The following is a 15,234-nucleotide window of genomic DNA, read 5'->3' as shown; positions in this document are numbered from 1 at the left end:
CTGCAGATGGTAGAGGGAGGCCTTGCTGATACCCGAGTAAAGTGCATTGTGATAGTCAAGCTGAGAATAGATAAAAGCATGTGCAACTTTTTGCAGATCTGCAATTGATAAAAATGACCTAATTTTAGAGATTACCTTGAGCTGGAGAAAACATGACTGAACAACATGTTTAATTGATTATCAAAACCGAGGTTATGATAATAACAATAAACTTTATTTATATCGCACCTTTCTAAACAATGTTACAAGGTGCCTTACACAACAGGGATGATAAAATAATTCCCATAGTCCAGATAAAACAACAAAATACAATAAAAATATAGGACATAATGCCAGATCTGCTTCACAGAACAAGGTAAAACATGGTCAGGCTAAAATCACAAGAGCTCAATTAAAATGTTGAGAATTGGAGCCGATAAAACAAGGATTACGAGAAAGACAATTAAAATAAGGTGATGAAAGGAAAATATAAGAATTAAAAATGCTAAAATTATAAAAGTATAAGATATAAATAATATAAAAAATAAATAAATTGGGCAACAATGGATTTACTATAAAAAGCCTTCATGTAAAAGTAAGTTTTAAGAAGTGATAGAAGGCAGTGAGTTTGCTAGCCTAATTTAGCACTGAATGTTATCCCAAGATTCCTAGCTACCTGCTTAAGACTATCTGACAGCTCACCAAGATTAGGAACAAAAGGGGCTGATGGAATTTGGGGGCCTGAACAGAATGACCTCAGACTTATCATCATTAAAATATAAGAAAATGTTGGGACATCCAGGATTTAATGTAATAGAAGTAAGTTGCGAGATTTGGTAGGCTGCTAGGATCTGTGGGTTTTAGTAGCATGTATAGCTGAGTGTTGTCAGCATAAAAATGGTAAAACACATCATGATTTTGAATAACCTGGCAAAGAGGAAGTATATGTATATAGAAAACAGAAGGGGGCCAAGAACTGAGACTTGAGGGTCACCAAAACTCAACTGAGCCGTCAAGGAAGTAGAGTTACCCAGAACAACAGAAAAAGTTCTGTTGGAGTGATATGAGCGTAATAAACTAAGAGCTGAGTTCTTGATGCCTACCCAATTCTCCAAGCGATCTAAGAGGATATTGTGATCGACTGTGCCAAAGGCAGCACTTAAGTCTAAAAGAACTATCAAGCAGTCACCTGTCTGCAGTCAGCAGTAGATCATTAGCAACCTTAACTAGAGCTGTCTCAACACTATGAAGTGCCCTAAAAGCAGACTGGAAACTGTTAAAAGCACTATTAGTGTTCATAAAAAAATATAAATTCAGATGAAATTACTTTCTCCGGAGCCTTAGATAAAAAAGACAATTTGGAGATTAATCTGCAGTTACGTAAGGACAGGGGATCCAAATTAGGTTTCTTTAGCAATGGGTGAACATTGGCATGCTTAAAACTGTCTTGAAAAGTACCAGAGGCCAGATAATTACTAATAATTTGCAGAATAACAGGGCTAACAGTAGAAAATACCTCCTTGGACAGCTTAGTAGGGATGGTGTCTAAGATGCAGATGCAGAAGGAGGAGTTCATACTGGAGACTCTACTCTAACTGAAATTGTAATGGGTTGAAACTGGGTAAAAGAGGCAGAATTAACACGGGGAATGGAAAGAATACAAGGGCGAGGCTGGATTTCGGACCTGATATTCTCCACCTTATTTACAAAATGAGTGAGAAATTTTCGGACAGCTCAAAATCAGGTTCAAGAAGTGGAGGGACCATTAATAACAGAATCAGTTACCCTAAAGAGAACTTTAGGGTTGTGGTTATTTCTCTATATCAATTCAGAGAAGTAAGCTGATCTTGCATCCTTAACTGCTTTCTGGTAAATTAACTTTTGGTTTTTAAGGGTGTTATATGATATTTTGGACTTGTTAACCTTCCATTGTCATTCAGATTTTCTACAGTCTTTTAAGAGCTCGAGCGTGACCGTTCAGGAGGGGAGGTTATTTGATTTTTGTTTCCTAGTTTTAACCAATACAATTTGGTCGAGGATGGATAGGCACTGATCATTGAATGAATTTAACAGTGCATCTGGATTGAGAGGGGATATAATGGAATTAAAGGATGATGAATTAAAAGCATCACATAATTTATCTTCAGAGCCAGCATTGCGAATGCAAAAGCGTGTTTTAGGATGGTGACTAGGAGAGAGCTTGGGTGGAAATTTAAAAACAACAGCTTTATCGTCAGTTACAAACATATCCACCAGATTAAGACAATTTGAGAGAGAAACCAGATGAGAATACAATGTCTAGGATGTGACCTTTGGAATGTGTGCCCCCTTTAACAGATTGAGTGAGGTTAAAAGTCTACAATATCAAAAAAATGTGAGATGAGGGAACGAGAAAGACAACATACATGAATATTAAAATCACCAGGAATAAGCACCCTGTCATATTTAGGCATGACAATGGATAGAAGCTCAGAAAATTCAGAAATAAAACTAACTGAATTAGGGGGCTTATTAATTAAGATTCAGAATAAAGGGGGAGGGGCAGTTATTAAGAAACTTAAAATCTCAAAGAAGACAAAATTACCAAAAATAACAGGATGACACTTGAGACCTAACTTATAAAAAACAGCTAGGCCACCCCCTCTTCCAGAGGGCCTGGAAATATCCATTCATCCATTTTTTTGACCGCTTACCCTGCTCTCAGGGTCGCGGGGATGCTGGAGCCTATTCCAGCAGTCATTGGGCAGCAGGCGGGGAGACACCCTGGACAGGCCGCCAGGCCATCACAGGGCCGGCCAACACACACACACACACACACACACACACACACACAAACACACACACACACAAACACACACACACCAATTCATTCCTAAGGACAATTTAGTGCGGCCAGTTCACCTGACTTACATGTCTTTGGACTGTGGGAGGAAACCGGAACCCCCGGAAGAAACCCACGCAGACACAGGGAGAACATACAAACTCCACACAGGACGACCCGGGATGACCCACCAAGGTTGGACTACCCTGGGGCTTGAACTCAGGACCTTCTTGCTGTGAGGCAACCGCACTAACCACTGCGCCACTGTGCCGCCGGCCTGAAATATGAAGTATGAATATGAAAATATGAGGGCCTAGCCTCAATCAGGGGAACAGTGTCCCCTGGGGACAGCCATGTCTCAGTAATCATAAAAAAGTCCAGATTATTAAAAACAATAAAATCATTAATGATAAAGGATTTATTACCAAGAGATCTCACATTCAAGGGGCCAAAATTGTTTGGTGTCAAAGCAGAGTGAAAAGCAAAGGGAGTACAGCAAATAGGATGTAAATTTCAGATATTTGCTCCAGATATTAGGTTGTTATTGTTTCTACTACTATTAGATATGTCGTGTGGATGAGAGGCCTGGTGCCTAATAATAGTCTGTATGGGGAACACTTCTAGTGAGAGGGTTAATGACAGATGAGGCCAGTGGGGAAACCTAGCAGGCAAAACAGTACTATGGGGTACCACCACAGGTGGAAATGGAGATTCCAGGAGGGACGTGTGGGATGTAAACAGTCAGTCACGTGGAGAGGACTGTACGGCATGCTGCAAGTTGGCTGCTAGCATTCGGCTACCCGGCCTCTTGGGATGGACTCTGTCAGTTTCTGAAGAGGGAGAAATGATCCCAAAACAGATTAAAATTGTCAATAAAACCTATATTGTGAGCTCTGCAGGCAGAGCTGAGCCAAGTGTGGAGGCTGAGGATTCTGTTGAAATGCCCTGCTCCACAGGCCAGTGTCAGGATAGGGCCGGAAATAAAAATGGACTTTCCAGAAGTACTTAAAAAGCTGAAAAGACCATGCAAATTTTTTTTTGGTTAATTCAGACTGCTGACAAGCCGCATTGTTTGTCCCCACATGAACAATCACTTAATTGGTGGAGGATGGGAGTGAGTGCAGCAGCCCCAGGAGCTTATCCAGGATATCAAGGATGGTGGCTCCAGGGAAACAGTGTGTGGCTGCATTGGAAAAAATGGATGTCATGGAATGGTCCATGTAGTGCAGTGTTTCTCAACCGGGGGTCCGCGGACCCCTAGTGGTCCGTGGTGTAATTGCAAGGGGTCCGTGAAAATAAAATATCTTTAAAAAAAAGATACTGAAAGTTACTGAATACATATTCTGTTTTGTTACATATATCTGAAAGTTACTGCATAAGAATTCTGTTTTGTTAACTATATCTAAGTTACAACTGAAAGCTCTTATGTTTGCCCCAAAGAGTGAATAAATGCTATAATGCAATTTAAAATGCAGTTTCTACTGTTTCTACAAATTGCAACCCCCTCCCCCAAGATCAGGTGTAGGGGTCCTCAGGGTAGATCAAAAATACGCAGGGGGTCCAGGACCCCAAAAAGGTTGAGAACCACTGATGTAGTGCATAGAAAAACCCTCCTGCTGTATAGCCCCACAAGGTGTATTAGGGCCCAGCCAAGTCTCTGTAAAGCAGAACACACAACGGTTCTTAATGCCCCTTTGAGCACTTATTCGGCAATGAAGTTCATCCAGCTTGTTTAGGGACTGGATGTTAGACAGCAGTATGCTTGGAATCAGGGGCCGGGTAGGACGCTGTCATAGCCTCACCAGGGTCCCACCTCATTTACCTCGCCTCCAGCAGGGCTGTCTGTGGCCATTACTCTATGGCGGTACCTATTTGTTGTAGGTAATCTCGCTCGGCAAGTCCTACAGCTTCCAGATGTTGGGAACGTCTGATCTTATGTCCTGTAAAGTCTGGCGATCATAGGTAATTGTGCAAGATGCATTTTGTGAAACAAAAGTGATCATTAATGATAAAGGATTTTTTTTTATCATTAATGACTGGTAGCGAGTCACCACAGTACGGCGCCATGTTCAATCTCATCATGTGAATTGCAAATTGGTGAGTCTTCTTCTTGTTTTTTTTTTAAATTGGTCAGTCAAAAAGGTTTGCTGTTTTGGGGGGTTTTTTATGGTAAGAAATTCAATATATGGGGTATCTCACTTGATTCAGTTTTTAAAGCTGTGAACCTGAAGATTCATCAGAAAGTCTGTTTTAAAAAACACCTATGGACACTAGTTAATTCAGAGGTGTTTGAGCAAACTAAATCCCAGAGATCCATTTTTAAAAGTAAAAATGTGCTTTCGATACAACCACACAAATTAAACATGGTTGAACGTGGGTTTTAGCTATCAATGCTGTAATATCTTTGGTAACGGTCTTCTACAAGATTCACCTGCAACATCTGCTTGCCAGCCACAATGACTTCAGTTCCTCCTCAAGATCCCTTCCCTCTTGGTCCTATAGTGAAGATGCAAAATGTTAAGCTCCGTGCCCTCTTCTGGGAAAGTCCCACCCAACAATAAACATCAATTAAATGAGCAACTATAAAAGCAGTTGTCAAGTCAAGTTTATTTATATAGCTCATTTAAAACAACCACAGTTGAACCAAAGTGCTGCACAAGCTTAAAATACAATATAAAATAAGTGACACATATGAATATAAAAATATATGTAAAGAAAACATAATAAAATAAAGAATATAAAATGTAAACAATGAAACATAAGAGTAAAAGTATATTTGCCCAATAAAATCATGGTGTCACGCTCAACTTGAATTGAATGCCAGTGAGAAGAGGTAGGTCTTTAATAAAGATTTAAAAGTCTCTAGGGTCTGAGAAGATCTTTTGCGTACTGGTAAGTTGTTCCAGAGATCAGGGGCAGCCAATGCAAAGGCTCTTTCACCCCTATTCTTAAGCCTGGATCTCGGAACATGTAAGAGCATCTGGTTTGTTGACCTGAGTGCTCTGACTGCTGTATGATGATGTATTAGCACAAATATAGATAAGGTGGTGCCAGCCCATTTAAAGACTTAAAAACAAGTAATAAAATCTTAAACTGGATCCTTAAACAGACAGGAAGCCAATGAAGGGAGGCCAGTACACGCGTTATGTGATCACATCAATTCTTTCCTGTCAGAAGGCGAGCAGTTGCATTTTGTACAAGCTGCGGGCGATGAAGCGTCGACTGAGCTACACCAACATACAATGAATTACAATAATCCAAACGAGAGGTAATAAATGCATGAATTACCCTTTCAAGATAATTTGGAGGGAGATAGGTCTTTTCTTTTCCCAGAAGTCGCAATGGAAAAAACAAACTTGTTTTGATTACTGAGCTTATTTGTTTATCAAAGTTAAAAGAGCTGTCAAAATCACACCAAAATTCCTGACAGAAGAGCGACTGTAGGAAGCTAAAGGGCCAAGAGCGCTATCATAACCATCCAGAAGATCAGGTTGTACATATGCAATAATTTCAGTCTTATTTTGATTTAGTTTCAGGAAGTTTAACTCCATTCATGTTTTGACATCCTTTAAACAATTCAGCAAAGCCTGTATAGAATCTCTGCTGTTTGTTTTTATAGGCAGATAGATTTGCAAATCATCTGCAAAACAATGAAAAGACATATTATGTTTGTTTTTTTTTTTGGATATACATGGATTATAGTTTTAAAGACACAATCCTGAAGATTCACATGCAAACAAATGGCCCTTTTGATACTTTCTGTCACTTGCACATTTGAAAAAATGGCTAATCCATGAATATACAGTGCAAATTATAAACACTTTTGTGAGTAGTCATTTTGATGGCTGCTGTCTGGTAGGGCTTCCCATAAAAATTCATACAGCGCACACTGATGTCTTCAACAAGGCGGCCATATGGGAAATTGGACCTTGTTGGATTTTGAATATCAGTAAGGGAATAAAAATGTATCCCATCCTTTTATCCTGCCTAGATGATTCACTGTCAAAATATACCATGCTTGTGTCTAATGAGCAAATCTCCTAGCGAACGAGAAACAGCGGTGTTTGTGTTGTGATTAAGCCAATCACCCTCGGCTGTTGACAGAGCTTGGAGATCCTCCCTAGGGTTTAAACTCTCTAATTGTATTATTTCTAATGAAACCGCATTAAAATCAAATGATTATTTAATAAGTGTAAACATGACTAGTTTCCTGTTTGTGTAACAGCACAGTTATTATACAATAACTTCTTTATTTCTTCACATTTGTCTTACTGCACTACTTCACTATACTCAAGACTTAAGAACTGAAAATACATTCTGTTGAGTGTGTGTATTTGTGCGTGCGTGCAGTCGATGCATGTTTTGTAAAGCATGTAAATAGGGTGCTTACACAACATATTAAAGGAAATTCATTGTACATATCTTTTAACATGACTTCACTGCAGAAACATGTTTCTCAATAGAAAAACATTAATTTTATTTATTTTTTTTGTATTTCCTGTGGTCTTGTTATGATAGGCCACCACAGACCTGTATGGCAACTGCACCCTGCGGCACTCTGGGACATCAGCAGCAGCTCCAGAGGCAGCTGGTGTATTTGCACTAGCGCTCGAGGCTAAGTACGTACTTCCAAACCCGTAATGGATTTTTACCACAGATTTAGACGACTTGTTTCTATGTTCTTGTGTTACCTCACACCATCTCTCAACGGAAGTATGCCACATGGAAATGGTTTTGATGAAAATAGCAATCCCAATAGCATGCCCACACCATTAGAGTTATAATGAATTTAATTGCAGACGGTGATTTGAAGAACAGTACTCATCAATGCAATTTCAAGAAAATATCTGAAGGGAAATTTTTTTTTTTCTGGTAGCATTATCTCGGGTTTGTTTATCACAAATTTCTCCGATTCCCTCATTCTTCCTCTGTCTCTCTCTACCTTTCAGACTCTCTCCCTCTCTCTTTCTCTGACTGTCACTCTTTGCCTTTCAGAGCCTTTTTTTTCCTAATTATCTCCCTCCATATCCGAATTTGTCAAAGGCTCACTTTAGGTATTTGCTCTTCACAGAATTGCCTGTTTACCACAACTGCCATTAAGACCTGCATGATAATTCAAATGAAAAACCATTTGCTGTCTCGCCCACTTACTGTATTGCTGACTCTGTCCTTGTGCCAGGGACACTAATCATATTTGGACCTGTATGTGCTCTTCATACCTTATTAAATGGCATAAACAAAAGAGTTATATTGTTAGACTAGGCTCAAAAGCTCACATTTGTGTTTTATTATATTGTATATTGCATGGTCTTTATACATGAAAAACAGCAAGCTGGTCTTTACTCGGTCTGGATTTTTGTCATGATCACATTAGCTACTTAGCTACAGAACCTCAGCTGGAGTGGTGGAGGTTAGCACTGTTTTTTGGCTTTTAATTGCCTCAGCAAATATGTTTGCATAAGAAACAGCAACAGGAGGATTTCAAAAAAATTGATAGACACAAGGAATACAACAAATTCAAGGCCTCACTGACCAGAAAAAAAATATTCCACTGAGGTAGATGTCTAAACCTGATTAGATGACAAATATGACATATAGATAGATAGATAATGATATAGGTCAAAATGTAGTAAATTACTTTTCAAATCCCCTTTCTCTCAGATGTTGCATTTCTCACATTAAAGACTGATGAGATTCTCCTGCTGCCATTAACTCGCACCAGCTAGTGGAGTTGGGTAAAGAAACACTGTTTGCTTTGCACACACAATAATGATGTCGCCATCGGGGAGGAGCGGATGCTTGCTCTGTCTGATAGTAAATAACCCTCCACAATGTCACAGCGAGTGCAGAGCCTTTTTACTGCCCAAACACACTTGAACAACACATTGTCAGGGGTCTGTGAGTCAGCCTCAGACTATGTTATCACACACAAGACACAGCCGAGATACAGAAGAAAATAAACTAGACACATTAGAGAACCACAGTCACTTTGATGATTGGATGTTTTTAGAGCTTACTATAATCAAACCATAACCAGGTAGTCTATAGGGCGTTTTTAAGAGTTATGAAATTCACTATGATTTATTTAATTCCTCATTTTCCCCTTTGCTGTGTGGGTGTTTTTATGTTTACCATCAATGTCTCAAATTTCTGCTTTCCCATGAACCTGCTATACGTGGGAGGCAGCATTGGCTATTTAAAGTAAATAGCTATATCGCTCAAAGTAAGTGGAAAAGAACAAAATGAAGGAGCATTGTTGTTGCTCTGGATCTGTTATTTCTGTGACTAGCGGTACTCCTCACCTCCTGTCATCTCTCACTTCCCATGTTCTCTACTTATGTATGTGCCTGTTCCTCCTCCGCAGCCCCAACCTGACATGGAGGGACATGCAGCACCTGTCGGTGTTGACCTCCAAGAGAAATCAGCTCCATGACGAGGTTCACCAGTGGCGGAGGAACGGTGTGGGCCTGGAGTTCAACCATCTGTTTGGATACGGTGTGCTGGATGCTGGGGGCATGGTGAAGATGGCCAAGGACTGGAAGACCATCCCCGAGCGCTTTCACTGTGTGGCCGGGTCCATCCAGGAAACCCAGTGAGTGGGGGATTTAATGATAACTTTGGGAATAAGAATATTATGGCACTTCCGTTTGATTACTTTTACAGGGGCGAAAGGCCCTAATGCATATCACAAGCATAGATTGACTTCATGCGTGCTCAATAATCCAGGTAAGGAAATCACAGAGAGGTGACTCAGGTCATCTGGACACAATGTTTAGTGGGAGAAACATTTCATCACTCATCCAAGTGACTTCATCAGTCTCAGCTGACAGCAGGTATCCCCCAACCTTATAAACAGCACAGTTGCATTACAACTGAAACCAACGATTGGTTCATATGCAAATAGGTGTGACCATTAACTAGAGATTCAGGCCAGGACTCCGCAGTCTACACCCATCTACAGGCCAGTGGCCACTCTTTCAAGGCTGAGGATGTGCACATCCTTGATAGGGAGGAACACTGGTTTGAACGGGGAGTCAAAGAGGCCATCTATATGTGAAGAGGGAATGACCATCCCTGAACCGAGCGGGGCCTAAGAGTAAAACTCTCCCCATCTTAAAATGCTGTGATTGCAACTATTCCCCAATCCTCTGTGACTAGTACACATGGCTATTGAAACTTTGGTTACTGGTCACACCTACTTGCATATGAAATCAATCGTTGGTTTCAGTCATTATGCAGCTGTATTGTTTATAAGGGTGGGGATACCTAGTCAGTTGAGACTGTCGAAGTCACTTGGATGAGTGATGAAACGTTTCTGTTAATAAACGTTGTGTCCAGATGAACTGATTCACCTAGATTGAATACATACCAGGGTGCTAGTGCAGGTCTGGAAAGTTTGGAAAAGTATGGAATTATGGAATTATTTTCCAGACCTGGAAAAGTAGGGAAATTTGGGTGAAAGTCTTGAAAAAGTCTGGACATTTTGCTCATAGTAATACATACATCAAAGAGTTGACAATGCGCAAACAATTTTAAAAAATAAAATGAATTGAAAAGAAAAACATGTGAGTAACTTGTTATCAAAACCTGAAAATTGTCCACATGTGCACTCTAGTGTTCGTTGTGCTAACTGCCTGGATGTCAGCTTTCAATCTGGGCAACACTTCTAATTCAAGAAAAGGGCTGGATGGAATAATCATTGCATTTAGTGAAGTTATGCAACGGTGAAATTGTTCCTGAGTGAGCACCTACTAATGTTAGCCCAGTAGACTGGGAAAAAAGTGTGACAAATGGATCATTGTTTGTTTTCGAGCTTATGGCTCCAATACCCCAAATATAAAACCTGGATTGCTCCTGGCCCCAAGTCAAACACTAAAGCTTTAAGCAAAATATGCGGCAAAAAAAAATTGACATTGCCAGCACGGGAGAGGCAGCAATGGTCAGCCATCTGCAAGGCAAAAAACATGCAAGTCTTGCTGCCAGTGCTTTTAGAACAGTCTGGAAAATGTATTTGGATAAAGGGCAAGCAACCTGTTTACACATATTCCTTAGCCGTCAAAAGGGTCACAGGTCAGTCAAGACTATGTACTTAGATAAGTATCTCTGCATTGCATTAGAATGGCAATATGAATTTTAGCTTTGTTGATAAATGAATTTGCTTGTCTTTCTAGTCTGAGTGCACTGTCTATTAAAATTAATATTGAGTACAAGCCCCCTAACACACTACATAGAGGCATATCTGAACAGGCTGGGTGGAGTAGTAACCAAGCAGTCATTAAAACATGCAACACAAACCAGTTTACTCCACTTAAAAGGGAAACAATCCCGATTTTCAGTATTATCTCAATGGGGATAACACTTCATTAGCAGCCATGATACCGAGCAGTCTTCTGTGTGAAAAGTGTCTGCCACATCCCTGGCGGACACTTTTTTTCATACAGTTTCAGTGGCCTTTCAGAGACACATTTAGGACTTATCGGTATTATGGCTGCTAATGGAGTGTTACAACATAGAGATAATGTTGAAAATCAGGATTGTCCCCCACCCTTTAGCATGGATGATGGCGACTGGTGTATATGGTTAACTCGGGGTTATGGCCATCTAGGCCAGCAGTCAGCAAACGTTTCCTGACTGCATTTGCCCTGGCTCTTGTTCTTCAGTAGAAGTAGATGCACATTTTAGCACAGTAGGGGTGTGGATGAGCTGTCCTGAGCGTGTAGTATAGTTTCCACACGATCCAACAGAATTGCCACATCATCATCAGTTTTCAAATGGATAAAATAACAGCTTAATAAAAGAGCAAAAGGTTGCAGAGTGAAGCTGTAATTATGGTTTCAGCTGGTGTTTCTCCAGCCATTGTATTTTAATAAACAGGCTGCCGAGCCCTCAGCCACCATCTGTGCTCGTGTCTCTGTGCCAGAGAGCGCCGGCTGTGAACCTGCCACAGTGGTCCCATACAGGGACACCGGTATGCAGAAAGTAAAGGACAAACATGGTTGTTGAGGGCTCACTGTTCTGTTTATCAAAATGCAACGACTTTAAAAACACCAGATAAAACCATAATTTAAACAGGACATCTATAGGGTCTCCTAGGGAAGAGAGCTACGTCTCTTCATGGTTCTTCTCTCTCCCAGTCACTGGTGGTTTGGTGTTTGTACGCTGCTTGAGTTAATCAGACTAACTCAGGGCAGCTTCACTCCCCCACACACATCTAAGTCTTTCTCAAAAATAAAGCGTATTTCTATGAGGATTTTAAACCTTATTCCGTGTGTGTGACACTGGCAGCCCCCTCTGCCAGCCATCACGGCACTTCTCTGGGTAGGGTGTTGCATTGATTACCATGCAGCCATCTGGCAGCTGTCTGTCTCCAGACACCCCATACACAGAGCTAGTCAAAGATGCTTCATAATCTCCATGTTACAAAATACAAATACTTCCTTGTCAAATGTATTAAAATAACAAAATACTGGTGTCAAAAATGTATTTTGTATTAGGGGTACTTAAATTCAGGTTGTGTTGTGAACAAGGGCAAAGATGATAACTGATAGTGTGAAAGATTTTCTTAAAAAAAAATGAAGGCCTACATGATTTTAGATCAGTCTTACGAAAAGTAATTTGTATCAATGGTGTGGGTTTGAACAGTCGGTTTACATGTCAACCCCTCTTTCTACAATGTGTCCTGTTATCCTCCTCAGAATACTGTTAAATAGATTAGCCTTAAAAATGAGCAAGTATTTACCTTTACAAAGACAAAAGAGGTTGAAGATCGTGGGCACAGATGAGGAAATGGAGGTGTATGTTTGCAGATACAACACATAAAAAAATTCTTCAATGCATATTACTCAATTTACAACAATTAATAACTCCCATTGTTGGAATTTCTGCCCATACCAGTGGACGCGAGGAACAATCAAACCTGAATGCAGCTCACATCAGCATCCATACCACACACATCAGCATCTGCACCATGCATCATGTGCGATTTGGCAGCTAGCTATCTTCATATCAATCCCATCATCGCTGTGACTTAGATGAATAGGTGATAGCTAGAAAAAGATTGCCCCTCCTTGATCCAAAAATACTGAAAAGTTTTTTGTGTATTTTCAAATACAAAATACTGCTCCTGGGAGAAATGTATTACGAATCACATTCTATTTTTTTCCCAGACTGATTAAATGATAAATTACAAAATACTCAAAAGTAATCAAAATACATGTTTCAAATACTTTTAATTAAAACACTTCTCATCTCTGCCCGTCCATCTCTCTGCACACCAACCCCCCATCCGCCACCTCATCCACGCTGCTCCATCTCTGACCATGTCGCTCCTTTGGCTTTTTCTTCACTGCTTCTCACCCCTCTTCTCCATGTCATCCTATCCACCTCCACCCCCCACACTTCCACCCACACCTCACACTCCCACCCTCACCATGGCACTTTCTCTACTTCCTGTAATCTGTCTATCCCCTTCTTCATTCGCCTTGTTGGCTGCCACCCTTTCATCCATCAGGCACTCAGCGCCTTGAGCCCGTGTGTATTCCCTTGTGTGGGTGGTTACTTCACGCGTCGCAGCCTCTCACACACTATAATTAGACCACTGCACATGGCCCAGCACAACGTGCCCTAGCAACACTGTCAGTCTGACTGATTGACAGTCAGGCAGGGACTCAACACAAAGTGTTACTTACCGTGTACATGTGTGAATATAACGGCTGCGTATGTACGGTGTGCGGGTAAATATGTGTGCCTATGTCCGTGTGGCACACAGGTATATACCCCATATATACCCACCGCGTGGGTAGAGGACAGCATTAGAGGAGGTTGTGCCGTGACAGGTAAAGATTAGCGAGTGTGTTGGTGCTATCACACGCATGGCGAACCCCCAGCCCCTCATTTTACTCTCTAATCAGTGGTCCACAGAAGTTGCAGTCACAACAACAAAGAGGGTCAACAAAAACCTTTTGAATCTTGTGTGTGTGTGTGTGTGTGTGTGTGTGTGTGTGTGTGTGTGTGTGTGTGTGTATTTTTGACCGTGCCTAACTCGGTGTATGCCTCAGAGTCATAGCTTTTCCGCTATGGCTCCTGACACATCTTAGGCAAATAGAAGGATGTAATTCAATTTTCAAGCCGATTTATTTTGAAATTTCAAATTTCTCCACACTCTAGGGTGCCAGTGTATTAGGAAATGTCGAATCTTTTTTTCAGACACGGACAGGCTCCTGAGTTCGTAAAAAGGACAAATATATGAAAAGCCGATGCTACAGTCAGTATAAAATAAATATCGACTGTGCCATCATGAAGCTATTTTGGAGCCGGCAGCGTGATAACAGCTTGGTGTCGAGTTCCTCCTATTTGTTTATTGTTTCAGTGTTTCCCCATTGATACCACAGGAGCTCCTCTGCCTCGTTTGCACTCATTATATACTATAATTACAACAGGCTTACCTGTTGTAGATGTATCGGCACCAAACAGCAGTAAGCACAAAATAAGCACACACACAGGCTGTGCAGTGATGCTGTTGTAGTTGCTGCAGCAGGCTGCATCTGGGGCACAACTTTTCCTTATTAGTGGTGCCTAGCATGCAGCGGGCCCAGTGGGCTTTGGGTTGTTTTTAATTGTTGCTGGTTCGGCCCTTCAGAGGGGGTCCTCTCTCCCTGATTCATGACCGAGCACTGCAGTTACTCTTGCACATTATTGGGTGGAAGCTGTGCACCTACTGGGGAGGAAAATCAGTCGGAGGGTCCAAATTGAATCTACACACACTCACACCCAGACGTCGTAAAACTCTCACACTTAGTCTTACATTCAAATGAACCTACAATGCCTCAATGGGAGTAAAAATAACAAGCAATACAATAAGCGGTAAAGCTATATTTGTGTTTAAAAAAAAATTGTAAGATTTTGTACATCTATCCTTTGCATAAAAGATATCAAAACATCACATAAAACATAGGTCCAAACATATACCAAGGATCAGCTATGAAATATTGATAATATCTTACAAATATTATAATTAAAATAATTGAATTTTATACAAACACTGCTTGTTATATTTGTAATTGTAACGCAGACAGTTTAAAAATCAATTTAGAAATCCCTCCAGAGCTTTTTGCCTTTCAGTCTGCACTTTCTATCAAGAGGGGTCTTTGTGAACACTACATTTAACAGAAGGGCACATAAAAGGTCCAAAATTGTATATTCTGTCTGAATGTCTATATGTTTGTGCTTTGTTTCACACATCAAGAAACACATGAAAACCAAGTCTCTCTCTCTCTCTCTCTCTCTCTCTCTCTCTCTCTTTCTCTCTCACACACACACACACACACACACACACACACACACACACACACACACACACACTTCTTTTATACATAATTGTGTCCTTCCACAAATACGGCACTCTTTTGTTGATATTGTCTATTATCCTGACAGCG

The 15,234-nt window shown here is 40.7% G+C and overlaps 1 protein-coding gene across 1 annotated transcript in view; it reads left to right on the top strand.

The window, feature by feature from the left end:
• The window catches only part of pcsk2 (proprotein convertase subtilisin/kexin type 2), a 46,464-nt gene that overhangs the window by 24,804 nt on the left and 6,426 nt on the right, over positions 1-15,234 (top strand). The window contains 2 exon segments of the mRNA XM_056292046.1: positions 7,319-7,419; positions 9,165-9,392. Of these exon segments, the coding sequence (XP_056148021.1) occupies positions 7,319-7,419; positions 9,165-9,392 (329 nt within the window).

This window comes from Lampris incognitus, chromosome 13 (assembly GCF_029633865.1).
Source record: "Lampris incognitus isolate fLamInc1 chromosome 13, fLamInc1.hap2, whole genome shotgun sequence".
Taxonomy (NCBI): domain Eukaryota; kingdom Metazoa; phylum Chordata; class Actinopteri; order Lampriformes; family Lampridae; genus Lampris; species Lampris incognitus.
This window is presented reverse-complemented; position numbering and strand designations above follow the sequence as displayed.